Raw genomic sequence first — 27,544 nt, forward strand, 5'->3', positions numbered from 1 at the left:
CAGTAGGAGCTCCTGGCCCTGTGGAGTTGGGGGTGCATCACCCTCTTGGCCATATATATGTTCTGAGGAAGCTCTTTGAACCCCATAATTTTGGGATTTTTAGGGAGGTTTCATCACATAGGCACAATTGATTAACTCCATTTCTAGTCCCTTTGCCTTTCCAGAGAATGGGGAATTGGTCTGAAAGTGCCAAACTTCAAATCATGGCTTGGTCTTTCTGGTGGCTAGCCCCTCCCAAGGAGCCCACCAAGAATTGCCTCAGTAGAATAAAAGTTACTCCTTTTCCAAGGGATTTGTGAGCTTTGTGTCAAATACTGGTATTAGTTAGGAATTTAGGTGTTTTAAGAGCTCCCTGTTGGGAACCAGGTTCAAAGACTAATTAGTAACAGGAGCTGAGGGCAGAGGCCAATAAATATTTTTTATCTCACAAATAAATATTTCTTTTAGAAGAAACCATTTTATTTGGAAATAATTTTAGATTTACAGCCATTGCAGAATTAGTACAGAATTTCCATATGCTTTTCACCCGACTTCCTCTAATGTCAACATCTTCCGTAACCGATAGCATAGGATCCCATCACATGATCCCACCAGGATCCCACATTTAATTCTCTTTACCGTGGCTTCTTCGTCTCCTCTCATCTGTTATAATTCTTCTGGCTTTTTGTTGTTGTTTGTTTTTCTGTGTTTTTTACACTTTTGAAGAGGACGGGCTGGTTATTTTGTAGAATATCCCTCATATGGATTTGTCTAGTGTTTTCTTGAGATTGGATTGAGGGTTACATGTTTTTGTCAAGAATACCACAGTGTTACACCGTATCAGGAGGTATATGATATTGGTGTGTCTTTTTACTGATAACTTTGATCACTTGATGAGGGTGTTGCCCAATTTTCTCCAAGGCAAAATTATACTTTCCCCCTCTGTAATTAGTGAATATTTTGGGGGGAGATTGACAGTATGCAACTAGCCTGTGTCTTATCATACTTCTGCCCACTTACCATAGCATCCGTCAGTGATTCTTGTCTGCAATAATTATAATTATTATTATGGTGGTTTGCCTAATGATGGTTAGTGTTTCCATTATTTCTTCCATAGTTATTAATTGGAATTCTACTGTGAGAAAGATATGTCCTTTTATTCTGTTAATCTGTTTATATCCATATGGACTCATGGATATTTTATTGTAGCATTATCATCCAGTGCTATTATTGTTGTTCAATTTATAGCTCAAATTGTCTCAGATTTGGCCATCAAGAGCTCTTCCAAGTGGGTTCCTATGTCTTTTTGAAATGCTTCTATCATTTTTTGAGCCCTTTTTTTTGTTTTGACACCTCGAGATGCTATAGGGTCATCTCATATATTCCCTGTCCCAGCCCTGGAATCAACCCTTTCTCTAAGGAATCCTGATTTCTTTTATTGGAGAATATATTTAAAAACCAAGATTTGGGGCAGCCCGGGTGGCTCAGCGGTTTAGCGCCGCCTTCAGCCCAGGGTATGACCCTGGAGACCCAGGATCGAGTCCCACGTCAGGCTTTCTGCATGGAGCCTGCTTCTCCCTCTGCCTGTGTCTCTGCCTCTCTCTCTCTCTCTCTCTCTCTCTGTCTCTCATGAATAAATAAATAAAATCTTTAAAAAAATTAAAAATAAAAACCAAGATTTGAATGCTAGGTGTACTCATTCCTGCTAGGGTGTCATTGTTTCTGGGCCCTCTTAGTGGATAGAGCTAGGATCTATATGTATATTCATGGATACATGCACACACTCTGTTCTTTTTTAAAAAGATTTTATTTATCCATTTATTTAAGGGAGAGAGAGAGAGAGAAGAGAAAGAGAGAGCAGGGGGAGGAGCAGAGGGAGAAGGATAAGCAGACTCCATGCTGAGTGCAGAGCCTGACGTGGGCTTGATCCCATGACCCTGAGATCATGTCCTGCGCCAACATCAAGAGTCGGATGCGTAACTGACTGAGCTACTCACTCCCCTCTGTGTTCATGTCTGTCTGGGTATCAGTGTACAGATTTAAGGCCATGATACCTTCAATTCCAATCCAACACAAGTTTCATTCTTGCCTTCCTCTGTGCTTATTTCTAACTTCTTTCTCCAACAGTGAGAGACCTCTCATAGTGTACAATATATTTACTTACTTGCTTAGTTCTAGTATAACCTAGTTTCACAATTGTTAACCCATACCCCTGTAAAAACAGATTTACTACCTAGAGAACAATATTTGTTATAGTTCTTTTAATCTTTAGCCTTACAGTATATAGTCAAAGTACTATTTTACAGTTACTTAGATTGGCTCCTTCCTCACTTCATTTGGTTTCTCATTTATCATCATTAGCTTTCATGTGTTACTCTTACTACATTTTGGGTTCCCCCTACATCCCATTTAATTGAAATGAGTAATTTATCTTGGGAGTATGTGAAACATTACCGTGGTTCTAAAAGTCAGACCTGTACCAAAAGTCTTCTTAGAGAAGGGCTACTGCCCTCTTCCCAGCTGTCCCATTCCTAATACCCTTCTATTTCCATCCCGTTCCCACCCTGCTCCCTGCAAAGATAATCATGCTCAGTAGTTTCTGGTTTATCCTTCTTATATTTTTATGGGATGGATAACCAGATAATGCATATTTTCTTATATTCTTTTCTTTCTTACATAGATGCTTTTTTGTGTTTTGCTTTATTTCACTTAAAAGTCTGTCCTAGAAATCACTCCATATGTGCTCATAGATTATTCTCATTTCTGCATAAATATGATAGTTTATGAATATAATAGCTTATGTAAATATTCTGCTATCACTATAAAAGGATTTTATTTTATTATTTAAAGATTTTATTTATTTCCTCATGAGAGACACACACAGAGAGAGAGAGAGAGAGAGAGAGAACCAGAGACACAGGCAGAGGGAGAAGCAGGCTCCACGCAGGGAGCCTGACATGGGAGTGGATCCCAGGTCTCCAGGATCAGGCCCTTGGCTGAAGGTGGCGCCAAACCGCTGAGCCACCGGGCTGCCCCGCTATAAAAGGATTTTAGATGGTCCCATATACACTAGCTGCAGAGGAGAGGAGGTACTTACAAATGAAGCCAGCTCTGTGCTCTGATTGCTTTTATAGATTTGTCAGCGTTTCCTGAAGGTGACTTCCTTACTTCCCCTGACCTCTATGGGCTTTGGCTCTGTTTTTCTATCTCAGTATCTGTTTCAGATACTTAAATTTTTCAAGCAGGAGGATTGTTTTCTCACTGGAAACATAGCTATTACTTGTGGTGGGCTTTGTGAGAACTGTCTCTCCAAGTGCCAGCTGTCTCTTTTCTGGAAACTACAGTTGTTGTTTTAAGAAGAGACTAACCTGGAGCTCCAGTCGCGCAATCGTTAGCGCGCAGTACTTCTGCGAAGAGACTAACCTGTGTCAAAGCACATGAAGGCAAGTGCGAGGAATAGTTAATTCTCCTCTCAGGCAGTATCAGGAAAGATAGTGTATTCCATCCCCTGAGTTCTCTCACATCTTTTATTTTCACATTCTTGTTTTAAAATGTTTCACATTTTTAGGTTGAATCTCAGTGTTTGTGTTTGAATTTAAAAATACCCAGAATTAACGTGACACTTCTGAAGAAAAAGGAGAAATGCAGAGGAGCAGGGAACAGACATTAAAACCACTCAAAATTCCACCACCCAGAGATGACTACTGTTAACGTGTTCATTTATAACCTTCTAGCCTTTTCCCAATTTACATATATTTCTATCAAATGTATTATATATGTGCATGTATGTATGTACCCTGTGTTTAAGTATACAATAATAAGTATAATTTACATGTAGTACATATTTGTATCCCTGGGGTTTTTTTTTGTAACAAGTGTTTTAGCTGTATAAATGCTCTGTCAGTAGCTTTTTCAAACTATAGATGAAGTGCCATATCTGAAAAGTCTCCTGCCCTCTGTTAAAAATCAAACTATTCTAAGATTAAATTATAGAAAATTATACTTACCAGTGTTGGGTAAATTTGTACTTAAAGGCTCATACCTACTACAGTTTTTTTGCACGTGAAAGGATGCTTGTCGAACTCCAGAATTACATAACCTGAAGAGTTGGGTGTGAAACTTTTGGGGTATTTTGGTTGGAAGCTGGGTTCCTCCAATAAAATATTTCTTGTCTCGTAGTTAAAATATACTCGCCCTGGGCTGCCTACCTTCAGCCAGGAAGTGCTACACAAATGGAAGTCAGATATCAAGAAATACCATCGCATTCAGTGCCCTAACCAGGTGGTTCTTTCTCATTTTTTTATTCCGTAAATGTTTATCAAACTGCTGTTTCAGTTATTTATTCCGTCATGATGAAGTACATGAACCTCAGTGGCTTAAAACCTCAGTTATTTATTTGTTCAGAGTTCTATAAATCAGTAATTCTGCCAGGGCTCAAAGAACATTCTCCTGTCATACGTGGCATCAAGTGGGATCATTCGTAGGTTGTATTTAGCCGCAAGCTCAGATGGGACCTGATGTCCAAGATGGCTTCTGTGCAGCCAATTGAGCTGGGAGCTCGGCTGTCCACATGGCCTCTCTCCATCAGGGTGTAGTGGGTTACCAGCAGGGCACATGGCAACTGACTTTTCAGAGTATCCCAGGAACACGAAGATGGAAGCCGCAGATCTCTTAAGGCCTAGCTTCAGAATTTGTTCAACATCATTTCCATGGGATTCTATTGGTCAGAGGAATTACAGGGTTCACCCAGATTCAAAGGGAGGGTAAGTAGCCTCCACTTCTTGCAGGAAAGAGTGGCAGAGAATTTCCAGCCATCTTCTACTCTACCACAACCATATATGCAGAACTTTGGGAAGAAGCAAATATATAAGAAATAGGAGACACATTTGTACTGAAGAAGGCAGATTTTAAAAAAATATCTAACTGCAATTTTCTGTTTCTCAGAGTGTCAGAGAAAAAGTAGCAGGGAAGAGAGTATCTTAAGCTATTCTCAACAACTTGTTCACCATTTGTTTTTAAACCTTTCTTTGGTTTTCTTTTTTGCTTTTGTGGCTTGTGTGTGAATTTTTTTCCTGTTTGGTTTGTAACGTGATTTATTGGGCTTCTTCCTCCAAATGTAGGGCTGGTCAGTGTAAATAAATGACCAGGTTGCTAAGAGAAGGATGCAGGTTTGCTATAGTTTTCATGGATTTCTTCTTCTCTTTTTCAGGGTTGTGAAGCGGTCTACAGTAGTGTATCAGGCCTTAAAGCTCACCTAGGCTCTTGTACCTTGGTTTGTAACTTTCTGAACTATTTATCTTAACATGACGTCTAAAATAGTCTGACATGGAAGAGAATTCAGTTTAGATGAACAGCTAGTTGTCCTGTTTGCCATTATCTTCAGAGGCTGGCTTAGTTTTTTCATGTCCTAAAGATGCTTGGTCTGTTATTAGAGGGGATGCCCGGATATGTTCAAGATACAGGAAAAGCCAACATAGCCTTAAGTCTTATCAGTTAAGGAATTTGGAGAAATATATTATTCATTTTAGTCTCTACCAGGGATTTAACATCTTCCACCTGAGCCTCTCCTGCCTTGGGGCTTCCCTATCTTATCGGGCCTTAAACTTTCTTGAATCAACTTACATGTGTTTATCTGGATTGTTGAAGATCCTCTACTCCCATCTGAATTGTACTGGCCTCTGGGGATGAGAAGTAGGCTCTATCTGCTGTCAGGCAGATGGCTGTTCACCTCACTGAATCTTTTTTGTGTTGACCCAGGTGCCCTACAAACTGCTGTAACTTTTTAATTCCCATTCAGAAATATCTCTTCACACAAAAGGAGCCCCATGGGCACTCAGGGCTTCAGGAGTCAAGGCAGCACGGGAGTGTAGACATCCAAACCCCATCTGTCCAGGAATGCTTAGGAGTTTGTCATCATGATCTTAGTTTCAGAGTCCTTAACCTAGGTGTTGCAGATGATACTTCTCGAATTCTGGATGTCCAAGGACACTCTTTGAAACAGTGGATTATGGTGGGAAGAATTATATGCATTGGTGCCTCTGGTGAACCTCAGGAGTCCAAGAGTCATTCCAAGAGAACCAGGAAGGGAAAGAAACAAGGAAGTTAGAAAAGTGTGACAGGTTTTATAGCAAAAGAAGGAGAACCTCAGTTTGTGTTGAATGGGTGGGGGTATTATGTATAGAATTATAAGTAGGATAGATTTATAGTGGTGATAGTCTGCCCAACCGAGTTTTCCTAAATGTATTGCTGTTTTGGATTTTCTTCCTTCTTTGCTGAAGTAAAATCCCCGCCCTTTCTGTCTCTTAACAATCTCCCACATGGCTCAGGTATGTGTTCCTGAATTTACGAGTAATTCTCTTTTCTTTCTCTCTTGAAAACAGGGAAACTTTGTGGCTGGAAAATACAAGTGTCTTCTGTGTCAAAAAGAATTTGTGTCAGAGAGTGGTGTCAAGTATCACATCAACTCTGTCCATGCTGAGGTGAGGTCCCTGCTTTCCCCGCCATGTTTTTGTGATCCTGTGGAACCCATACGTATGCGCCCCCAAAAGTGGATTTTGTGCGTTTTTATGGGCTGGGACTGTTGAGAAAAGGAATTTGAAAGTGCTTACCAGAGACAGAGTTAAAATACTTTGTGAAATTAGATGTGTAATTGTATTTTTATGTGAAAGCATTTGAAATCACTGTAAGTGTGAGCACCTCTGAGCTCTTGTGATTCTTTTAAATTCAGTTAAACCGGGATCCCTGGGTGGCGCAGCGGTTTGGCGCCTGCCTTTGGCCCAGGGCGCGATCCTAGAGACCCGGGATCGAATCCCACGTCAGGATCCGGTGCATGGAGCCTGCTTCTCCCTCTGCCTGTGTCTGCCTCTCTCTCTCTGACTATCATAAATAAATAAAAATTTAAAAAAAATAAAATAAATAAATTCAGTTAAACCAAGAGTTTGGGCACTGGGCTGAGTTTATAGCTGTAGAATTCTTGTTTTATAGCAGTCTGTGTACTTCTGTTTTCTCCTATTCTAAGGCCTTTGAGCAATCTGTTTTTAATGTTTCAAATACTGCAAAGAAACGACGATAAGGGACATCAGTGAGACAAACTGGAGAAATTGGTATACTGGCTCTATTAAATAACAGTGATGAGTCAATGTTCATGTTCCCAAATGTGATCATTGTGTTGTAGCTGTGCAGAAGGCCCTTGTTCTCAGGCAGATCTATGCTAAAGTTTTTAGGGATGAAATATGTCTACAAATAACTTGCAAATGGTTCAGCAAAAGGAAGAGAAGAAGGAAGAAAGGGAAGAGAGGTAGGCAGTGGTAAATCTAGGATTCATTGAATTCTTGTCACTTTTCTTAAGGTCTGTAAATTTTCAAAATTAAAGAATCAATTCTGGGGTGCCTGGGTGGTTTAGTGGTTGAGCGTCTGCCTTTCACTCAAGTCATGATCCTGGGGTCCTGGAATGGAGTCCCATATTAGGCTCCTCACAGGGAGCCTACTTCTCCCTCTATGTCTCTGCCTCTCTCAAAAAATAAATAAATAAATAAATAAATAAATAAATACATACATACATAAATAAATACATAAATAAATAAATAAAAAAAATCAATTCTGCATAAAAATACTTTAAGTACAGAAAGTCAAGAGGTTTCTCTTGGGGCAAGTTTTTAGTTATACAGGTCAATAGAGAAATTGTTTCCTGTGTAATTAAATACCTGTATTTCAAAAGCTTAAGGAGTAGAGTGTGCATTCTCTTGGAATATCTTACCGCAGAAGCTATTGTGGCCTAATAAGGAAAAAGAGCAAACACCGTCAACTGTTTTCTGCCCTCACATTTAATAGTTCTTAACGCTATGGGCTATAGTTAGTGTCATGAAATGTGGTCTCTGTTGTTTTACAGGTTTAAGCTTTGGGAATCGCTTTCTATACCTGAGATTTCCTCTGGAAGGCAGTCGGTCATATCTTTCTCATAGTAATAGTGTAAATACTTCAGGAAGTATTTAAAAGATAATTAATCTCCTAACAAAATCCAGCCTTTATGTAGTGAGCCTATTTCTCCAATTTCTTCTTAAAAAGTTAGGAAACAACAAATTTCACTTGGTTTGGAGTTTGTTCTCCAAGTCTTATTAGTTCAATGATTTGTGCCTATATTTATAAATTATACGTGGTGGTAAAAGATTTTCACTCTGTTCCTCCCTCTCTGCCTCACATATTCTGAAGCTACTTTTCTTCAACAGAAATTTTCAAATACATGAAAATGGACAGAATAGTATAATGAACAGCCTAACAGACATCAGTGTGTGGCCAATCTTCTTTTCCTTTATAATCACACCCACTTTTCTTGTCCCTAAAGGCTTATTTTAAAGCAAATTCCACATACCATGTCAACTGTCACTGCTTCTTTTGATCTGTGTGTCTAAAATATAAGGACTTCTAAAATGTATAAGCACAACCATCATTACACATAAAAAATTAGCAAAGAATAGTTCTTGAATATCATCATATACCTAGTCATTATTGAAATTATTTAAATTTCCTTGATTGCCTCCTAATTTTTTTTCAGAGATGGCTTGTTCAGGAGGAAGAAAAAAAAATGTCCGTGTACTGTGTATTTTAATCTAGAGTGCTATCCAATAGAAATGTAATGTGAGTCTGTATATAATTTCAGATTTCCTAGTACACACATTCTAAAAATTTTTTTAAATAAAAATAGGTGAAATTAATGTTGATAATATATTTTATTTAACCTAGTGTACCTAAAATATTATCCTTTAAACATGTAGTTAATAAAAATTAATGAGATACTTTACATTTTTTCATACTAAGTCTTTGAAATACAATGTGTATTTTTTATATTGAAAGCATATCTCAATTGCAGGTCTAGAAGTTTCCCCTACTCCCCCTTTTTATATGTTGGAGAAACGGTCATTTGTCACATGTGTATACACATTTTGGATTTTGCTGAGTGCATTCCTGTGGTGGTGGTGGTCCTCTCTCAGGGTATTTCCTGTGAATCAGTAGTTAGACCTAGAAGACTGATCAGATCACTTGATTTCAATTGAAATCCTCCCACCCTCCCTTCCTTCCCTCCCTCCCTTCCTTCCTTCCTTCCTTCCTTCCTTCCTTCCTTCCTTCCTTCCTTCCTTCCTTCCTTCCTTCCTTCCTTCTTCCCCAAGAGTGTTTCATAATTGGATTGCATGTTCCTCAACTGTTAATTTTTTAAACTGAGTCTCAGAGAGGTTGAGTAATTTCCCCATGGTCACAGAGCCAGAAACAGCTGAGATTTGCACTAAGACGGTCTGGCTGTAGAATGCATGCCCTTAACCACTATACTTTCATGAAATAAAAATGTCCTGTGGCCCGAAGCTTTATAGCTCATGAGATTTTTACAAAGGAGATAAATAAGTAGGATGATGCTAAGTGAACAGACTTTGTAGTTCACTTACTGAAGTATGAAGTACCCCAAATCGTGTGCTACACAATAAATGCTTATAATGACTACTCACTATTCTGTATTGAATTTCTCCCATTTAAAGTACAGAATTATAAGCTCTGGTTCCCTATCCGTTTCCTTCTTACTGTGTTCTGCCCTAGCCGTGCCTTTTAGAAAATCTTCTCGCACCCAGGGCGCCTGGGTGGCTCACTCGGTTGAGCATGGGATTCTTGATGTCATCTCAGGTCATGATCTTAGGGTCGCGGGATCGAGCCCCAGCCTAGGGCTCCATGCTTGGTGGGAGGGGTGGGTATCTGCTGGAGATTCTCTCTTGCCCTCTGCCCCTCCCCGTCCTCATGCTCTCTTTCTCTGTCAAATAAATAAGTAAATCTTTCAAAAACGAAAGAATTTCTTCCCAAACCCATTCCTTGTGCTCTCTACTGTGTATTGACTGGATAATTTTTCCATTTTGCCTCTGTAGGACTGGTTCGTCGTAAACCCAACCACCACCAAAAGCTTTGAAAAGCTAATGAAGATAAAGCAGCGGCAGCAGGAAGAAGAAAAGCGGAGACAGCAGCACAGGAGCAGAAGGTCTCTGCGAAGGCTGCAGCAGCCAGGCATCCAGCTGCCTGAGGCGGAGCTGAGTCTTAGAGTAGGGAAGGATCAGAGGAGGAATAACGAGGAATTGCTAGTGTCGACCTCCTATAAGGAACCGGAGCAGGAGCCAGTGCCAGCACAGTTCCAGAAAGTAAAGCCCCCAAAGACTCATCATAAACGAGGAAGGAAATAGGCAGGCAGTGTGAAAGCTCCTAGAAGAGCAAATGGGATGCTGTTGTCACGGGGACCTGTGCTGGGAGGACTGAGTCACTGGGGCTGAGCGAGGAGAAATGTACTCTTTTGTTTGTGTAAGGCTGTGACTTTCTCAGCTCCTTCCTCCTGTGTAAATTTCACTGTTCTATTTATTCACTTTTACCCCACTCCCCCCCCACCCCCTCTTGGGTAGGTGTTCCTGCTATTCCTCATTGGAGTCCTCTTGTTGTTCTCTCATTTTGCCCAAAGAGCTCCCTCTTCAGGCCAACTGTGGGCCATTCTTGCTCTGTACAAAACTGAGAAACCCATTTGGTTGTCCTTTTCCTTCCCGGGCTATAGAATGTTCTTGGACTCTCCACTGATTAGTCATTCCATCATTTCGCTTATAAAACAATTCCAAATTAATTTTTAAGAATCATACAGATTTATCATTTTGTATTTGTGATATAACAATCCTAGAAGCTAGAACTGTTGTCACTCATGTAATAAGCTTATCCTGTCTCCCTGGGTAACAGATTTTATGGAGGCCGTTTGTTCTCTCTCAGTGTGGTTTTAGGATTGAAAGTAAGAAAATGGACTTAAGATGAAAAAGCTAGAACCTCTCTATGCTGGTTTTACTGGGAAGTGTTTCGTTTGTCCCAAGTAGCAGTGACTGGCTAGACCCACAAGCATGAAAAGCAGCCCAAACATCAAAATGTCCCAAACATGAAAATGATTGGAAAGCAGGAAGTAGACGAAGCAATAAATACTGCCTTGACTTTCCTAGGGCTTGAGTCCTCATCTGTTGCTATGATCAGTGTCCTCTGGGCGCTTGTGCCCCACCCCCAACCCCCCAACTCCCAACCCCCAGTTTTAAGGATGAAGAATTACCGCATCGCGCTTGATGTTTTGACACAGAATCCTAGTGTTCCTAGTAATGCCATAGACTGGCAGCCAAGGGGCACATTCCGTCTCCCCTGGGCTTGACCTCACTTGTTCGTCTACACCACGCTAAATCCTTATTCCTCCCCTTAGCCGACGTCTTGTCTTTTGGAGTTTTCTGAGAATATCGTCCTCTGTCCTCTTTTGTATGTGGCGTTTATCCTCTTTATATCTTGAGACTTGACACCAGATGTAGGTATTTCTCTGGTGTTGGAAAGAAAAATTCCTTTTCTGTACCTCATGCCTACCTGGTAATGTCTAGTGGGCTACTTTTCTTCTTCAAGGCTGGCTTTCTCTGGAGCATTGTTTAGAACAGCTCTGTTGTGTTTCTAGATTCTCTTCCCCTCTTCCATAAATATTGGTCTTATATATTCTTGCCAACTTTTGTGGCATATGCCACATAAAAAGCAAGGGCCCTTAACCCTGATATGGATAAATACTACCTTTTCAAATTCTGAAAGGCCTGTTACTGCTCTTTAACTCTGTATTCTGTGCTGCTCCACATAGCTTTAAAATGTGGGCTTTTGTGAAGACCACTTTCAAACAAGGGAGCACTGAAACCAGATTTGGATACTGCCAGATAGATAGTTTTGAAACAGGTCAATGACGTGGTATGTCCAGTCTACCTTTTCATTTTCATTGGCAGTTGCACCCTTGAAACCCTTTCGGTAGGTGAGGATGGTCAGGGAGGAGAAATGAAGAAGCTATATTAATTTCTGGTGAGTAAGACTTGGGGAATGTTGGGCAATGACAAAAGAAATAAATGACTGTCGGTTAGAATGATGTTTCCAGGTGTTCATTGACTCCAACCTGCTGCCCGACTCCTTGCCGACACAGTGTATGGGGATAAGAAGATGGCTAGACATGGGAGTGGGTTTGAAATAAGTACCAAATGCGGTGTCTCAGTAGTTTTTTAGTTCCTGAAATGTGTTGGCTAAAACGAGTAATTTGTTTGAGGTTAAAGTGAATTAGTATAGGAAACTTGTCCAGTCTCATCTAGTGCCATTGTAGGCACTTTAAAAAAATTTTCCTTCCTGGGGTGCCTCGGTGGCTCAGTTGGTTAAGCACCTGACTTAGGTGTAGGTCATGATCTTGGGGTCCTGGGATCAAGCCCCACGTCGGGATCTTCACTCGGCAGGGAGTCTGCTTGTCCCTCTGCCCCTCCTCCTGCTCATGCTCTCTATCTCTCTCTCTCCTTCTCTTAAATAAAGAAAGAGGGCAGCCCCAGTGGCGCAGCGGTTTAGCGCCGCCTGCAGCCAGGTTGTGATCCTGGAGACTGGGGATCGAGTCCCATATCAGGCTTCTTGCATGGAGCCTGCCTCTCCCTCTGCCTGTGTCTCTGCCTCTCTCTCTCTCTCTCTCTCTCTCTCTCTCTCTCTCTCTCGTGTCCCTCATGAATAAATAAATAAAATCTTAAAAAAAAAAAAAAAGAAAGAAAATTTGTGAAAAAAAACTTTTCCTTCCTGAGGCCAGGTCTCAGCAAGTCTCAGTAGAGAGTATCATAATCATTCTACTGAGTTTTTAAGTTTTTAAACAAAGTTCATTAGAATACAAATTTGACAATATCGAACATAGCCAGGTTGTAGCGAATGTGAACTCTCATGCACGGTTTGGAATGTAACATGGTACAATCACTTTGGAAACGATTTGTTAGTATCTAGTCAAGCTGAAAATATGCCTTAAGATGCAGCAGTTTTACTCCTGGGTATATACAGAGGGAAATCCTCCTGCCCAGGTATACCAGGAGACATAAACAAAGAATGATACTGTAGTACGGTTGATACCACATAGCAGAGACGAATAGCTGTCCACCATAATCTGCTCTCACCTTGCAGAGTTATAGGATTACAGGACAAATGGTTAGATTATGTTTCCCAGCTCTCTAACCCCCTGCCCCTGTATCGAAGGGGTAGCCAACTCACTTCTCTCCAGTAGAATGTGAATGGAAGTGAGGGTGTCACATCCAAGCTAGAATTTTTAAGAAAATGAGTGTACTTCTATGCTTCTTTTCCCCCTTCCTTGGGCCAGATGCAGATGATAAAATGGCTTTAGAGGGTGGCAGAGCACAAAATGGAAAATGGTTGATGCCCCGAATCACCCCATGAAGAACTAATCACCAACCAGGAACATCTATCTGAAGAGAAAAAAGATCTGTTATTTGAGGCACTATACCTTCTTGGGTCTCTTTGTTAACCTACTTTAAAACTAATCTAATCTTCCATCAGGAGAAGGGATAAATCGGGATACAGTTATATACTGAAATACTATACAGCGATAAAATTAAGGCTCCTTGTTTCATGAATACATCTCAAAAATAATTCCTGGGAAAAGCAAGTTACAGAATACATGAAGTAGGCCATTTATAAAAGGCTTAAAGACAATGCTCTATATGGTTTATGGATATATAAAAATATATTTATATGCTATATATGTAAATATGTGTATGTAGTATACATTTATAGTTTAATATCATATGTATATGTATACGTGGCATGAAAACATGCACAGGAATGATAAACACCAAATTTAGGACAGTGCTTCTGGGACTCAGAAGGACTACAAGTGAATTTTTAAGTTCTTATTTCTTAAGGTGGATAGTGAGTTTGTTCTGATCTTCTGTATTTTGTGTCTGAAATACTTCTTTTAAAAAATCAGTGCCCACAAACTGTTCTGCTCACCTCCTTTAATAGGGAACACCTTAGAAATGTTACTTGTCTTAACCTTTCATTTTCCCTTCACCCTTTAGTCTGCTCTTCTTTCTATTTACGTCTATTTCAGCCGCCCTACTCCAAACCATCATCACCTCTTGCCTAGACTATAAGTTTCCTAATTGTTTCCTTCTGATTTTTACTGGTTTGGATACACTCCACATAACAGCCTTAGTGAGTTTTTAAACTTGTAAATCAGAGCTCGTTCACCAGCTCAAAGCCTGCTGGTTTCCCATTCCACTTAGAATCCAAGTCACTCCCTCCTTGTCCCACAAGGCCTTCTCCTCCTCCTGCCAACCCATTTAGCCTCTTCTTCCCCTACTCCTTTGTTCTCTGACCATTCCCCAGCTACCCTTTAGCCATATTGACCTTTTTGTTCCTGGAACCTAGTAAGCTCATTCCCATCTTAGGACCTTTGCATACACTGTTCCCATTGCCTGGAATGGCTTCTTCCTTGGGCTTTGCAAGGTAGGCTTCATTGTATCATTTAGGTCTTAACCTACATTTCACCTCGGAGGTCCTTTTCCACCTAAATGCACTTTCTGTAACATCACTGTGTTTAGTTTTCTTCATTGCAAAGCAGATTCAAAGTAGATTGAAGTATTAGTTGGCCAGCCTACTGCTCACTTGCAGGTATGCATTTCAAATTATCTTTATCAGATGATTCACTCTCTAAATAGTCTTCAGGCTCTCAAAGCCTCACTTGGAAAGGGACAGACGTAAAGCAGCAATACACCAGATTCATGATCTGGGATAATAGGAATGAAAAAGAAACGTATGAGATGGAAATTATCCACTCCCCACTTAGGTAACTGGGACAGCAAAGGCAGGAGGGAAATTAACAGCAGAATACTAAGATTCTAAATCCCTCTTGCTTTCTAACTCCTTATCGAGCCTTGGTATGTATTTTCCTACGCTTTTTGGCACATTTTTGCATCTACAGAGAATAAGGCTTCAAATTTGTGTTGGTTACCATATTTTCCAGATTCAGTCTTTCTGTATTTTCGGCTCAAGAACTGAAGGTTAAGTTACCTGCATACTATCTAAAATTCTACTTTCTGTATTGAAATTGGTTTTATTATATCCATACTAGTATGAATGAGATATACAGAAGCAGTAGTAAGAGAAAAGTGATGAAACAGGAAATCCGTTACTGGGGAAAAGTCAACGGATACAGTATAATCTAAGGTTTTTATTTCTAATAAGCTACACATTAAAAACATTGTTAAAGGTAGACGGTGAAGGCATTGAGGGAGAAAAAACGTTTTACTCCACAATTTTAAAGGAATTCATTTTTACCTAGGCATGAAACTGAAAACTCAGGAAAATTATTTTGAAGTTTTTAATCACTGACAATTTCTGGATTACATAAAGTTGACTTTATTTTCCCATAGAGGAGCAATGTTAAAATGTGGGATTATATTTCTGTACTAGGATTCAGCATGCAAATAAATAACTAGTCTAACCGTCTATATGTCCTCAGTGCAAAAAAATTTTTAAAAACTACCATAAAAGTCTTACTAATTAAAAATATTATTTCCAGTTCTTCTAAATTAGCAATAAACTTCTTTGGCTATGATGGATACTGCCACTGCACAAAGCTTGTTCTTCTCAATAGACATAAATATAAGGCACTTTTAATTATAAAAGGCATTTCAAAATGTACTATCAGGTACACACATAGTAAGAAAATGTAGAAGTGACCTAAACCTGAAGTACTTATATTTAAGTAATCTTACTCGTTGTCTTAGAATTCAGAATGTTGTTAGGGAAATAGACGGCACAAGACTCTTTACAGTTGTCCCAATATTTTAAAACGTTTTTCACATATTTTCCTGAAATAAGTAGAGGCATTCAGTTACCTCATTAATGCTAGATGTATTTCTTGACAGAAAAGGTTTTTCAAAAGTTAAGAGTTGACCTAATATCTGCTCTTCCCTTAATTTACTCAAAGCTAAAATTGTAGGGGCTGAGCATTAGACAAAAGGTCATTCTGCCCAGTGTTTTTTTTTTTTTTTTGTTTTTTTTTTTTGCCTAGCTCTTAATGAACATATTGCTTAAATTACTTTTCCACTCTTGACAAAACTATAGAAGCAGCTGCCTGGTCAGTGGTGCAAACTTGAAAAAGACCTTAAAAGCACTTTGCCTTTTTTTTTTGTTGTTTGTTTTTTTTTTTTTTTTTGATCACTTTCCCTTTTCTGTGTGGAGCTGGCCAGGAGGCATGAGGATAAGCAGTTTGTTTACAGAGAGGAAGGTATTATATAAAGTCAATCTGAAATGCTACTCTTAGAAATCTAACTTGGCCACACGAAATAAATCACACCACTGTCTTCCTTTCACTACCTCCAGGTGGTCTCTTGAGCTAGTTTAATGTACTGGTGTTTGGGAAATGGTGTTATCTAGAGATTTGAGGAACATCCCATTTATTAACAAGATCTAATTAAGGAAAAATCTAATTAAAGGAAGCTGGTGGCACAAATATCCAGCAGTACTGCTGGAAAAATGCACCTAATATTTCACACTAACACATCATGATGGATACTTTGCCATAGCAATCTGAGATCCTAAAGCCTTCCTAACTAAGTTTATGCAGCCATCGGTTTATAAGAATACTTGCTCCAGTCTTTATTTACGCAGTGTTATTTTAGGAATTGGTTTGGATTAATCTTTGGTTTGGTACTCAGAGGTGTTAATGTGGTCCTTGGAGCATCCTGTCCTGGGCACCAATTACGCCTTCTTTGCAATCGTTGCCTCGCCCGGATTAAGCCCTCCACATACCACTGTTCCAGCTGCAGCTGCTGCTTCTGATTTTCTAACTGGCTTTTAGTAGCTTGCAACTCCTGGCACTGCTGAGTTTGCTGCAGTAACTTCTTCCGTAACTCCCGGTTCTCTCTCCTGATGCCACGGTAGAACTCAAAAGTATACTGCTTTGCTTCCAACTCCAAGGCCTGGGCCTTCCCGTCAAGCTCCTTTCTTTTCCTCTTTCCCAACTGCCCCATGTCTGGCTCACTCAGTTGTTTCTCTAGAAATGCTTTTTCCTGGAGTAACTGGACCTGGATTTCCTGTTTCTTGGCATCTGTCTCAGCTGGGGTTTTCTTTTTCTCGTCCTGTAATATCTGGATTTCTCTCTCCTGTTTCTCCTTTAACAGTGAAATTTTCCTCAGTGTCTGCAACTGCTGCTTTAAGTTGCATTGGATCTTTTCCTTCTGCAAAAGCTCCCTTTTAAACACTGAAGTTTGTTTCGCATATTTGGAGGCATAGTCTCGTCTCCTTTGTTCAATCTCCTGACTTTTTTGTAAATAGCTGTTCCACAGCTTTTCAGGCTGCATTCTATACTCTTCAGTTTTGTTGGTTAGATATTCCAGGAAGAATTTGTTTTCAGTCTGGACAAGTAACTTCTCAGCATATAGCTGCTTGGTTTCCTCCATTAGTGACTCTTGCTGGCTTTGAGCTTGTTTTATTTGGTTGTTCAGCTTTGTCATTTCCACCACTGCCTTTTCTTTAAACCTCATCTCTGACTTGCTTAGCTTCTCTGGCTTGAAAAAATCATTTATTAAACTAAGATACGGTGGAGAGGAACTCCTAGAGTCCTTAGCAAACCTGAAGGAAGAACAAGTAAGACATTCCCCCATCAATTCTTTTTTTTTCTTAAGATTTTATTTATTTATTCATTAGACACACACACACACACACACACACACACAGGCAGAGAGCCTGACCTGAGACTCCATCCCGGGACTCGGGGATCGTGCCTGGAGCCAAAGGCCGACGCCACACCGCTGAGCCACCCGGGCTGCCCCTCCCCATCAATTCTTAATGAAAGTTTAGTAAACACAAAATGCACAAGTATACTTTAATTCACATGAGAAAATATTTTTTGAGTACCTATTATGGTTCTGCACTCTGCGAGGCACCAGGGTAGAGATGAATGAATGTGGCTTACAATTTACAAGCACGCATTCACTACAACCCCCGTAAGGCATTCCCTCCGTTTTAGAGAGGAGAAAACAAGTTCAGAGAATTTAAACGACGCCAGCAGTGGCAGCGCGTGGGTGTGAAACCTCGAGTTTAAGATTCACTGAACACTGCAGTAGCCACAAAGGGCGACGGGACCCGCTGAGGTGGGCGAGAGCAGCAATACATTTCCCGGCTTTTCCAGCCCCTTCCCGGTATCCGGGGACACTTCCGTGGAGGGAAAAGCGCCCCTTTCAGTACCTACTTGCTCCCGGAATCCGAGCGTCCGTCTCCAAGGCGACGGTGAGGCTCACCGAGGGGGACCGCCAAGGAAGGAGCGCTCGAGTCAGGGGCCCCCGACGCGCGGACGCGGCGCCCCCTTGCGGAACGTTTCCGCAGTTTCTCGGTTCTGTGCTCCCCGGGGGTCGGCGCCGCCCAGCAACCCCCGGGGTCGCACTCCGCCCCAGTCCCAGCCTGTCCAGCCCTGAGCTCCTGAACCTCGTCGGCTGCCGAATAAGGCCCAGCAGCCAGTTCCCCGGCGGCTCCGTCCCCCGCTCCTTGGGGGCGGAAGGAGAAGCGCACTCTCCTCATTTGCGACCTGGGGGCGCCCTGCCTTGGGGACCGCATCTCGTCTTGCCCTCCTGGGGACCAGAGCGTCGTCTCTCCCAGACCCTTCGTTCCGTTGCGGCGGTGAGCGCCTGTCCCCCGGGTCCTCCCCTTCCTCCCCTGCCCTCCATTTCCCCCGCCCCTGCCCCTGGTTGGCCCGGAGGCGAGGATGCTCTGGCGAGAGGCCCGCCCCTCCGCCTTCCCCGGCCGCGCGGCGGAGGCTCTAGCGTCCCTTGCGGCCCGCGGCGGCACGGAAGCCTCTCTAGGTGCGCGGCGTCTCTATGGTGGAGCGGGCGGAGCGCGAGGAAGATGGCGGCGCCCGCGGAGGCCGCTGAGGAGCGGGCTTCGGGGGGTCCTCGGCCCCCAGTGTGTCTGTTGGTGTTAGGAATGGCGGGATCTGGGAAGACCACCTTTGTACAGGTGACGTACAGGGCGCGGGAGTAGGAGGTGCGCTCGAGAGGTTGTCAGTGGTGGGCGGAAGGCCAGGGGGACCTCGAGGACGCGCTCGCGAGTTGAAGGGGATCCGCGTGGGGCTTTCAGGACCTCGCCAGCAGCTCCGGCCCCGAGCCTTTTCGGGCTCTAGCCTGGTTCGGTTAGGGCTCTCTTCTCCGCACCCTCAGTTCGTATTTGCTACAGCTTGCCACGTTGTTCTGGAATCGTCTTGCCGCTGACACTGCCGCCCCCTGGAAGGCGGGGGCTCCCACGTCGCCGGCAGTTAGTGCGGTGCTGGCGCCCAGGCCCTGGGTGGGGATTACTACGGTGTGGCTTCTTGCGCGGCTCTTCCGTCTCGAGCGCTGGAGAGACCGCGATCGAATTTGACAAGGTTCCCGCTTTATCGGAGCTGATGTTTTAATGGGAGTGATGGGGAGAAACCTCACACGAATCAAGTGATTAAGTGATCGACCGACAATAGGGGAGGCCCTGTTGGCGGGACGATCAAGAAAAGAAAGCATTTCACCTGAGAGTTGAATGCTGGAGGCGGATCCTGGGGACGAGCGTTTCAGGTAGAGGGAGGGACACGTAGTGCAGAAGTCTTCAGCTGTGATCCATAAAGGAATCTCGGCCCCTTATCATTCCCTCGGCCTCACTCCACCGCTCTTCTCGCGTCTCTGCAGAGGCTTACTGGACATCTGCATAGCCGAGGCTCTCCACCTTATGTGGTTAATCTGGACCCGGCTGTACATGAAGTACCCTTTCCTGCCAATATTGGTGAGTAAACTGGAACAGAACTCTGAAGTTCTTCAGAAAACCAAAAGCCTCCAGCCGGGCAAATCTCTAATGCTTTCATTTTTCGTTTTCTCTAAACTATCTTTCATTTTCCTTGAATTTCCTAAGACTTCTAAACCATTTTCTTTGTTGACTCCTTTCCCTAAGTATATTAGTTTCCTTACCTCTCACTCTCGTGTCTCCGCTCGTTCTGATCCGAGGGTGGCAGGCTATTGTTACTTCATTTGTATTTTTTAAACATCTTATTTCTTGGACAGCCCGGGTGGCTCAGCGGTTTAGCGCCGCCTTCAGTCTAGGGCGTGACCCTGGAGACACGCAACCCCCGGGGTCGTGTCTGTGTCACTCGTGAATACATAAATAAAATCTTTAAAAAGAAGAAAAAAAAGATTTTCTTTATTCGTGAGAGAGAGAGAGGCAGAGACACAGGCATATACATAGATATGCATATATGCATTGTTTTGGGGAAAGGTTTCCGGTTATCATCAGACTTCCAGAGAAATCTGTGACTCTGACATAATTTAAGGGTGAATATGATGCATTGTCATGATTCTTGATTGAATCTAGGAGCCTGGGATCCCCGGGTGGCTCAGCGGTTTAGTGCCTGCCTTCGGCCCAGGGCATGATCCTGGAGTCCCGGGATGGAGTCCCATATCAGGCTCCCTGCATGGAGCCTGCTTCTCCATCTGCCTGTGTCTCTGCCTCTCTGTCTCTGTCTCTGTGTCTCTCATGAATAAATAAATCTTGAAATCTTGAAAAAAAAAAAAAGAATCTAGGAGCTTCCTGATTTTCAGGCTGTCACTGTGCTAATCCTCTCATTTTTTGTCTCTTAATTCTGCTAAGCTACTTGGACCCTAATCATACTAATAAAGGAAAATCTTGTTCAGGAGCAGAGGTCATTTTGGGAAGTTGGGGAAAAAGTTAGTATCTTCTTGCTTAAAGGATGGACTTCTATCTGATGATAGATGACTAGATAAGAAGATATATATGTGTGTGTGTATATATATCTGACTGGTAAGAAGATATATATATATTTGTAAATAATATATATATATAAATATATGTTTTTTGTAAAATTACTCAGCCATAAAAAAGAATGAAATCTTACCATTTGGGACTACATGGATGGACCTAGAGGATGTTATGCTAAGTGAAATTAGCCAAGACAGAGAAAGACAAATACCTTATGATTTCACTTACATGTGGAATCTAAAAAACAAAGCAGAAACAGACTCACAGATATAAGAAACAAACTGTTGGTTACCAGAGCAGGGAGGAGTTGGGAGTGAGTGAAATAGGTGAAGGGGATTAAGAGGTACAAACGTCCAGGTACACAATAAGTCAGGGATATAACTTACAGATTAGGGAATAGAATTAATAGTATGATAACTTTGTATGATGACGCATGGTAACTAGACTTGTGGAGATCATTTTCAAATTTATAAAAATATTGAATCAATATGATGTAAACCTGAAACTAGTAAGATACTGTATGTCAGTTACACCTAAATTTTAGAAAAGATGGAATTCAAATAGTTGGTAGAGTCTGTAGGCTGGTAGACAGGTTTAGACAGTTAGATATTACTGGATGCATTAATTCCCTTTGAAAAATCAGGTCTGCATTACCCCTTGCTACCAGTAGGCAGTTAGTAAGAAATAAACGTTTTTTCTTGATTTAGCTCCCTTTTTCTTTGCGTGTGATCACTGCTAAGGTACTTAAGTTGTATAAAACTTTTCCCCTGGGGCTCCTGGGTGGCTCAGTGGTTTAGTGTCTGCCTTCATGCTCAGGGCATGATCCCAGAGTCCTGGGACCGAGTTCCACATCTGGCTCCCCTTAGGGAGCCTGCTTCTCCCTCTGCCTATGTCTCTGCTGCTCTCTCTGTGTCTCTCATGAATAAATGAATAAAATCTTAAAGAAAATCTTAGAGAAGAAAAAAAAAAAACCAACTTGGCTACATTACTTAAAAACACACACAACACAGGGCAGCCCAGGTGGCTCAGTGGTTTAGCGCCACCTTTAGCCCAGGGCCTGATCCTGGAGACCTAGGATCAAGTACCACGTCAGGCTCCCTGCATGAAACCTGCTTCTCTCTCTCTCTCTCTCTCTCTCTCTCTCTCTTTCTCTCTCGTTAATGAATAAATCTTAAACACACACACAAAACTTCTCTCCTCGTCTCAGACTGTTTCTACCATAACTTCTGAGCCCGTAGCCTAACATTTTTCATGGATTGCTTGCCAGTTACCAAGTAAGGAAGGAAACCAATGTGAAGCTGGGGGGATTAGTAGAAGAGAATGCAGACAAGAGAAGCCTGAAAGGCTGGTTTCAGCTTCTTGTTGGTAGGAAGATACTTGCAGGGCACTTTCTGCCTTTCCGTTCTTCTCTTCACGATCTTGCTTTTTTCTGTATCACAGTTCAGTGACCTTAGCTTAAAACTTTAGAAAATCGACTTGAAAAGTAACTGAGATACCAGGAGAGAAACTTATTTTTGTTTTCCTCAGAGGAAGCAGAGATGACTTGAGAGGCCCATTGTCTAAGGATGTTATAGGTGGAGTGTCTCAAACTATATTGTGTCCATGTGGGGTTTTTTTTTTTTTTTGTAAGATTATTTTTTTAAGCTTTTTACTTATTTATTCATGATAGACACAGAGAGAGAGAGAGAGCGAGCGAGCGAGACAGGCAGAGACACATGCAGAGGGAGAAGCAGGAGAAAGGAGCCCGACGTGGGACTCGATCCCGGGATCTCCGGATCACGTCTGGGCCGAAGGCGGGCGCTAAACCGCTGAGCCACCCAGGGATTCCCTTGTTTCTATGTGTTAAATTCCATTGAATTCTTCTCCCCCCCTCCCAGATATTCGTGACACTGTGAAGTATAAAGAAGTCATGAAACAGTATCCTTTTCTGCATCTACTTCATGGAGTCATCCCTAACTAGTTACTGTCTGTATTTTGTGGCTTTGAGAGTATTCTGCATTTTCTTTGTGAAATATACTAGCAAAAGCATTTAACTGCTTTAAAGCAATTTACTTAAGAGGATAGAAAGATGAGTGAGGAGAGGTATTATAGGTGATTAGACTATTACACCTTGTGGTTTCAATTTTCTTACCATCTTTCTAGACTATGGGCTGTTGTAATTAGAAAGCACCCAGAGTGGGAGGCTGGGTAGCTGGTGCCATGCCTTGCTTCCACAAAGTAGTATTGCCCTGGAGGCCACTGCCTCCTCTGATTGGGATTGGGAGACTCTGATCTGATTGGGAGACTCAAATGAGTAGGTTTATTTAAGAGCATTGAGTGTTAGTACATGCTGTATGAAATGTGTACTTTCCTTGCAGGTAGATGTAGCTGGGTAGACCAATAATAATCAGCAGGTTGACCAGTGAGGATCAGAGCAAGGAGTGTGATATCTTCAGTGATATTTTAAGACCTTAGCGTCTAATACCATTAAGCTGTCAGTGCCAAGTGCATCTGTCTGTTAGATTTTGGTCACTTTAATCTCTTCATTTTGCCTAGGCATCCCCAGAATGATAAAGGAATGAGGAAGATGTTGATAATGAAAATTCCTTGTGAGGTTAAGTTTGTGTGGTATATACTAGTCAAGGATTAGCTGCCAGTTTCCATTTGTGGAACACTAAGGTTACGGTGCTATGTGTGTGAATAATATCCTAAGTGTGAGTTTCATCACCTAAATTGATCTGTAAGTAATTTAAATCCTCAACTTGGTGTCCAGGTACGGGCTTGGGCCAAACGGCGGTATAGTGACCTCACTCAATCTCTTTGCTACCAGATTTGATCAGGTATGTCTGTTTTTACTTTTATAGACATGACTGTGTAGAAACCTATGACTTTTTTTTTTTTTATTAAACAGATGACAGACTTATTTTTTTTTAAGATTTATTTATTTTTGATAGAGAGGGGGGTGGGTGGGGGCAGAGATACAGGAGGAGGGAGAAGCAGGCTCCATGCCGGGAGCCCGATGTGGGACTCCATCCTGGGACTCCAGGATCACGCCCTGGGCCAAAGGCAGGCGCCAGACTGCTGAGCCACCCAGGGATCCCCAAAAACCTCTGACTTTTGAATGCCTAGCTTGCTCACATTGGGAAAGAAGAGCAATAAACCTGGATATACATATGGAAAATAAGTAAACATTTTGATAGAGAAGTAAGTTATGACAGGATAATCAGTATTGTGAGACACTTCACATTTAATATTGGTGATGGCCAATAAAACAAAAATCTAGGTTCTTTTCTTGATCTTGGCTTATAGTGTCACCTTGAGGATGGAGGGAAGGATTGGGGAGTGGGAGGGGTAGCAGGCATGGAATGGAAAGATAATGGGGCTTTTTTACATGTGACAGATAAATTGTCACTGTTTAGGTTTTTCTCCTACTTCTACAAGAGTGGTGTTTTGTAATCATGAATTTTTTACCCTCATGTCACTCCAAGAGACAGGCTGTTAAACATTTTATACCAAAGTACTAAGAGATATGACCCGAAAGTGAGAGATCGTCTTCAGCTTCTCAGGACCCTGCAGTACACTCTGGGGTGTTGGGGTGTGTCAGTGCTGCTGATGTGACTGTGTTTCCTTAGTTCATGGAGTTTATTAGTTGGTGTCCTAAGACTGAGAACAGAGATTAGAGATTCAGTAGTTGATAGTTGCTTATAAGGTGGGCCGCCCTGGAAACGGTGATTTTTGTATTGAAGATGGATCCTGTTTTTAATTGGCATCTTTTTTCTTTCAGGTGATGAAATTTATTGAGAAGGCCCAGAACATGTCTAAGTAAGTGCTTTTGGCTTAACACCTGTTTATTACTCTGTAGTTGACGTGTCTCAAGGATTTCAGGATACCATCGGGCTCTGAAAGGGTGTAGATAGAGATGAAACCATTAGAAGTGAAACAAAAAGGTGGGCAAAAGAAATCATTAAGATGCTCTACAGTGATGAGCTAAATTCAATAGTATCCTACCCCCAATCACTGTCATATATGCCCACGGCTTCCCAGGAGGTGTTTTAAGACTTTGTCCAAATTCAGTTGTCTCCCTGCCTTCTCTTGGGAAAACACATTTGTTGGCATTAAAATCTCTGAAGTACCTTTCTAACCCTTGTTTAAAAATAAATCTTCAGGGGCGCCTGGGTAGCTCGGTGGTTGGGTGTCTGTCTTTGACTCAGGTCGTGACCCCAGGGTTCTGGGATTGAGTCCTGCAACGGGCTCCCTGCAGGGAGCCTGCTTCTCCCTCTGTTTATGTCTCTGTGTCTCTCATGAAGAAATAAATAAATCTTTAAAAAAAATAAAAGACTATATGCTCATTATAGAGAATTCAAAACCTTCCTTCAACCCCCCCACCACGACCCCAAGAAACCAGATGGTTCCCCAAGGGATTTGCCTTCTGGTTTTGTTTATCTCTCATTTTTAACACAGTGTGTTTCTAAAACGATCATAGTTTCTTCTGTGATAATTTGCAGCAATTTGTAGACTGCTACTCCTGCCTGGTATCATGAATACTGGACAGGTAGTATATGTTTTAAGGGCAGTGGGAGGAAGTTAGACTTGACAGTGTGAAGAGGTTATTTCTTCTTGGATAAGCAGATGTTCAGTGTTACGTGTGCTGGAATATCTTTCAGTATTTCACAGGTGTGATACTTCTCGAATGGTTGTTCTTGATACAGATATGTCTTGATTGACACACCTGGACAGATTGAGGTTTTCACGTGGTCAGCTTCTGGGACAATCATCACTGAAGCCCTGGTGAGTATTCAAGGACTTGTTAGACTAACTGGAGAGCTAAACTGGTTAAGCAGTTTTTATTGAGTGGGATGCTATATGGGAAGTTAGTTGTGGAAGCTCTTGGCACCCTGCCTAAAGTGGTTTTCCCTTGCTAAGGAAGGTGGGAAAAGAGTTTGGAGATAGGTCATGAGTCCTTTGACTAAGGCTGTGATTATTTTGTGGCTTTAGGCATCCTCATTTCCCACAGTTGTCATATACATCATGGATACATCAAGAAGTACCAATCCAGTGACCTTCATGTCCAATATGCTCTATGCCTGCAGGTAATGGATTGTTGGTGGGCCATGGTATTACATCAAGGTAGGAGGCCTCCTCTTTTCTTTTTTATATTTGAGTCCTGAGTGCTTACCAACCTGGATTTGTGCTCATTCAGATGTGCCCCTCAGTTTAGTAGTTGTGAGCTGGGGAGAGATTAGATGAGAAAAGAGGCATATGTGTTAGCATTCTCTTTGACCAGCTTCTCATCTTCCCCCTTTGCTTGTTACAGAAACAGGTAGTGTATGAACACGAACCTTTTGGTAGTTGCTCGCAGTTGAATGAAACGAGTCTAAATAGAATAGAGCCCTCTGATCTAAATGTTCCTTTTCTGTGTTATGACATGTAGACTTAAATTATAAAATGAGAGATTGTGAATAAAGAGATTTATCTATGATTCCAAAAAGCACAAGTTTGCCCCAACTTGGTGTCATTACGGACAGAGAGACATGGCTTACTAGGGTATGTGAGTGCATTCGACATAGAGCAAGGGAAATTATTATGAAATTTGAGAGAATTTGATTTGGTGGATACATAAAAGCCATCACCAGCATTTGTGCCTTCTCCTATGACTAGGGATATACCTTCTTGGTAGATGCAATAAATTGTAGTCCAAATAGAAATCTGATGTCTGACAGCGTAGTTTCCATATATATTGTTTAAAAGAGACAATTATTTGGTAGAAACAACCAGACTAAAAAACCATACACAGAAAACCAGATGAATATCAAAGCATTATTACCCCAAGAAAGAAAGAGAACGTATGTGTGCTGTTTGCCTAATGGTAGCGGTGAAGTACCTCTTCCTCTTGGGAGAGTAGAATGTGAGGGCTGTGTCAGGATGGATAGCTATATGTAGCGTCTGAACCCATTCCAGTTCTCGTTACTCGGTTCTACCAGACTGACACTTGGGTAAGCAAGAGCTTAAGTGCTTTCACTGATAACGTCTTGATGTTTGATTTTCAGCATCTTGTACAAAACCAAGCTGCCTTTCATTGTGGTTATGAATAAAGTAAGTGGTTCCTTCCTTTTGTGGTTTAGTATTTCTTTTTCATCAGAACCTTGTGTTATTGGAAGGTTTAGGGGTTTGGGTAGGTGAGGATTTTCACATGTCGGAGAATAGATTCAAACTTAACTGAAACAAAGTCATGAGCGTTTGTAGGAAAAAGATTCAGTCGAATTAAATGAATATTTATTACTGGCTCTCCTCAGAGTAATTTAAAACTGGATAGAGTAGCCCCTCAATCATAGTGTATAGGTTATCCCTCAGAATCACAACTATGTATATGGGGGAGGGACTGCTTGTTAATTGGCAGAGCAATTAAAACAGAAAACTTCACTTTTCTTGAGTCGACAGCAAGGATTCAAGAGAGTACATGACTTCAGAGCCTAGAATGTGCTGGCATCTACTGTGGTCATGGTCACTTGGCAGTGGATAGTGAAGGGTCGGCTTCAACCAAGAGAACACATATGTTCATTTATTTACAGTAGCCGTGGTCCTTTATGGTTTGTTGTAGTGGAGGAGGAAATGGGAGAAGCAGAGAAAAAAAAATACGAATAATTGCTTTGTGGTTGGCATGTAATTAAAAATTTTTTGACGTTGTTTGGTATCTAAACACACCTCTGATTGCTGATAATTGTCTTCTGTTTGGTACAGACTGACATCATTGATCACAGCTTTGCAGTGGAATGGATGCAAGATTTTGAAGCTTTCCAAGATGCCTTGAATCAAGAGACTACATATGTCAGTAACCTGACTCGTTCAATGAGCCTGGTGTTGGATGAGTTTTACAGCTCACTTAGGGTAAACTTTCTCCTCTGCTTATACTGACAGTCCCTTCAGACATTCTCTTAACCATAGGGCTGGCGTTGAACCTATCTTAGAAAAG

General features: G+C 41.8%; 5 protein-coding genes across 22 annotated transcripts in view; 2 read left to right on the forward strand and 3 right to left on the reverse strand.

The window, feature by feature from the left end:
- The window catches only part of ZNF512 (zinc finger protein 512), a 33,083-nt gene extending 21,172 nt beyond the window's left edge, over positions 1–11,911 (forward strand). For 5 of the 6 annotated variants that reach the window (XM_035700293.2, XM_035700290.2, XM_035700291.2 and 2 more), the window contains 4 exons: positions 4,159–4,260; positions 5,189–5,251; positions 6,360–6,458; positions 9,882–11,911. In XM_035700293.2, the coding sequence (XP_035556186.2) occupies positions 4,159–4,260; positions 5,189–5,251; positions 6,360–6,458; positions 9,882–10,190 (573 nt within the window). In that variant the 3' untranslated portion in view covers positions 10,191–11,911. The remainder of the gene's footprint in view (positions 1–4,158; positions 4,261–5,188; positions 5,252–6,359; positions 6,459–9,881) is intronic. The other variant, XM_035700292.2, reaches the window with a different exon arrangement.
- Positions 11,912–15,167: 3,256 nt separating this feature from the next.
- On the reverse strand, positions 15,168–18,420 carry CCDC121 (coiled-coil domain containing 121). Of its 4 annotated transcripts, none has more exons than XM_025434119.3 (2): positions 18,059–18,420; positions 15,168–17,439 (listed from the first exon to the last, which is right to left on the reverse strand). In XM_025434119.3, the coding sequence occupies exons 1-2, from the start codon at positions 18,418–18,420 to the stop codon at positions 16,479–16,481; spliced, it is 1,323 nt and encodes a 440-aa protein (XP_025289904.2). In that variant the 3' UTR covers positions 15,168–16,478. The 4 variants fall into 4 exon arrangements, with proteins under 4 accessions (XP_025289904.2, XP_025289931.1, XP_025289897.2 ...); XM_025434146.3 differs by having other exon boundaries at positions 18,055–18,366; XM_025434112.3 differs by lacking the exon at positions 18,059–18,420 and adding an exon at positions 17,725–18,048.
- GPN1 (GPN-loop GTPase 1) overlaps positions 18,352–27,544 on the forward strand; it is a 57,685-nt gene continuing 48,492 nt past the window's right edge. For 2 of the 5 annotated variants that reach the window (XR_007403322.1, XR_007403321.1), the window contains exons 1-9: positions 18,643–18,819; positions 19,515–19,608; positions 22,473–22,512; positions 23,348–23,414; positions 24,359–24,396; positions 25,284–25,362; positions 25,570–25,664; positions 26,622–26,667; positions 27,313–27,459. Coding sequence is in view for 3 of the 5 variants with exons in the window: in XM_025434054.3 (XP_025289839.3) it covers positions 18,709–18,819; positions 19,515–19,608; positions 22,473–22,512; positions 23,348–23,414; positions 24,359–24,396; positions 25,284–25,362; positions 25,570–25,664; positions 26,622–26,667; positions 27,313–27,459 (717 nt within the window). In the remaining 2 variants the exon portion in view is untranslated. Of the gene's footprint in view, positions 18,484–18,642; positions 18,820–19,232; positions 19,404–19,514; positions 19,609–22,472; positions 22,513–23,347; positions 23,415–24,358; positions 24,397–25,283; positions 25,363–25,569; positions 25,665–26,621; positions 26,668–27,312; positions 27,460–27,544 lie in introns of those variants that run through there. The other 3 variants (XM_025434054.3, XM_035700313.2, XM_035700308.2) reach the window with 3 other exon arrangements.
- LOC112662604 (STAGA complex 65 subunit gamma) overlaps positions 23,495–27,544 on the reverse strand; it is a 64,399-nt gene continuing 60,349 nt past the window's right edge. For 3 of the 4 annotated variants that reach the window (XR_007403317.1, XM_049096105.1, XM_049096106.1), the window contains one exon: positions 23,495–24,473. The gene's annotated coding sequence lies outside the window, so the exon portion shown is untranslated. Of the gene's footprint in view, positions 24,474–25,754; positions 25,803–27,544 lie in introns of all 4 variants that reach the window. The other variant, XR_007403315.1, reaches the window with a different exon arrangement.
- The window catches only part of LOC112651131 (STAGA complex 65 subunit gamma), a 63,955-nt gene continuing 59,905 nt past the window's right edge, over positions 23,495–27,544 (reverse strand). For 2 of the 3 annotated variants that reach the window (XR_007403319.1, XM_049096119.1), the window contains one exon: positions 23,495–24,473. The gene's annotated coding sequence lies outside the window, so the exon portion shown is untranslated. Of the gene's footprint in view, positions 24,474–25,754; positions 25,803–27,544 lie in introns of all 3 variants that reach the window. The other variant, XR_007403318.1, reaches the window with a different exon arrangement.

Source organism: Canis lupus, chromosome 17, assembly GCF_003254725.2.
Source record: "Canis lupus dingo isolate Sandy chromosome 17, ASM325472v2, whole genome shotgun sequence".
NCBI classification, from domain to species: Eukaryota; Metazoa; Chordata; class Mammalia; order Carnivora; family Canidae; genus Canis; species Canis lupus.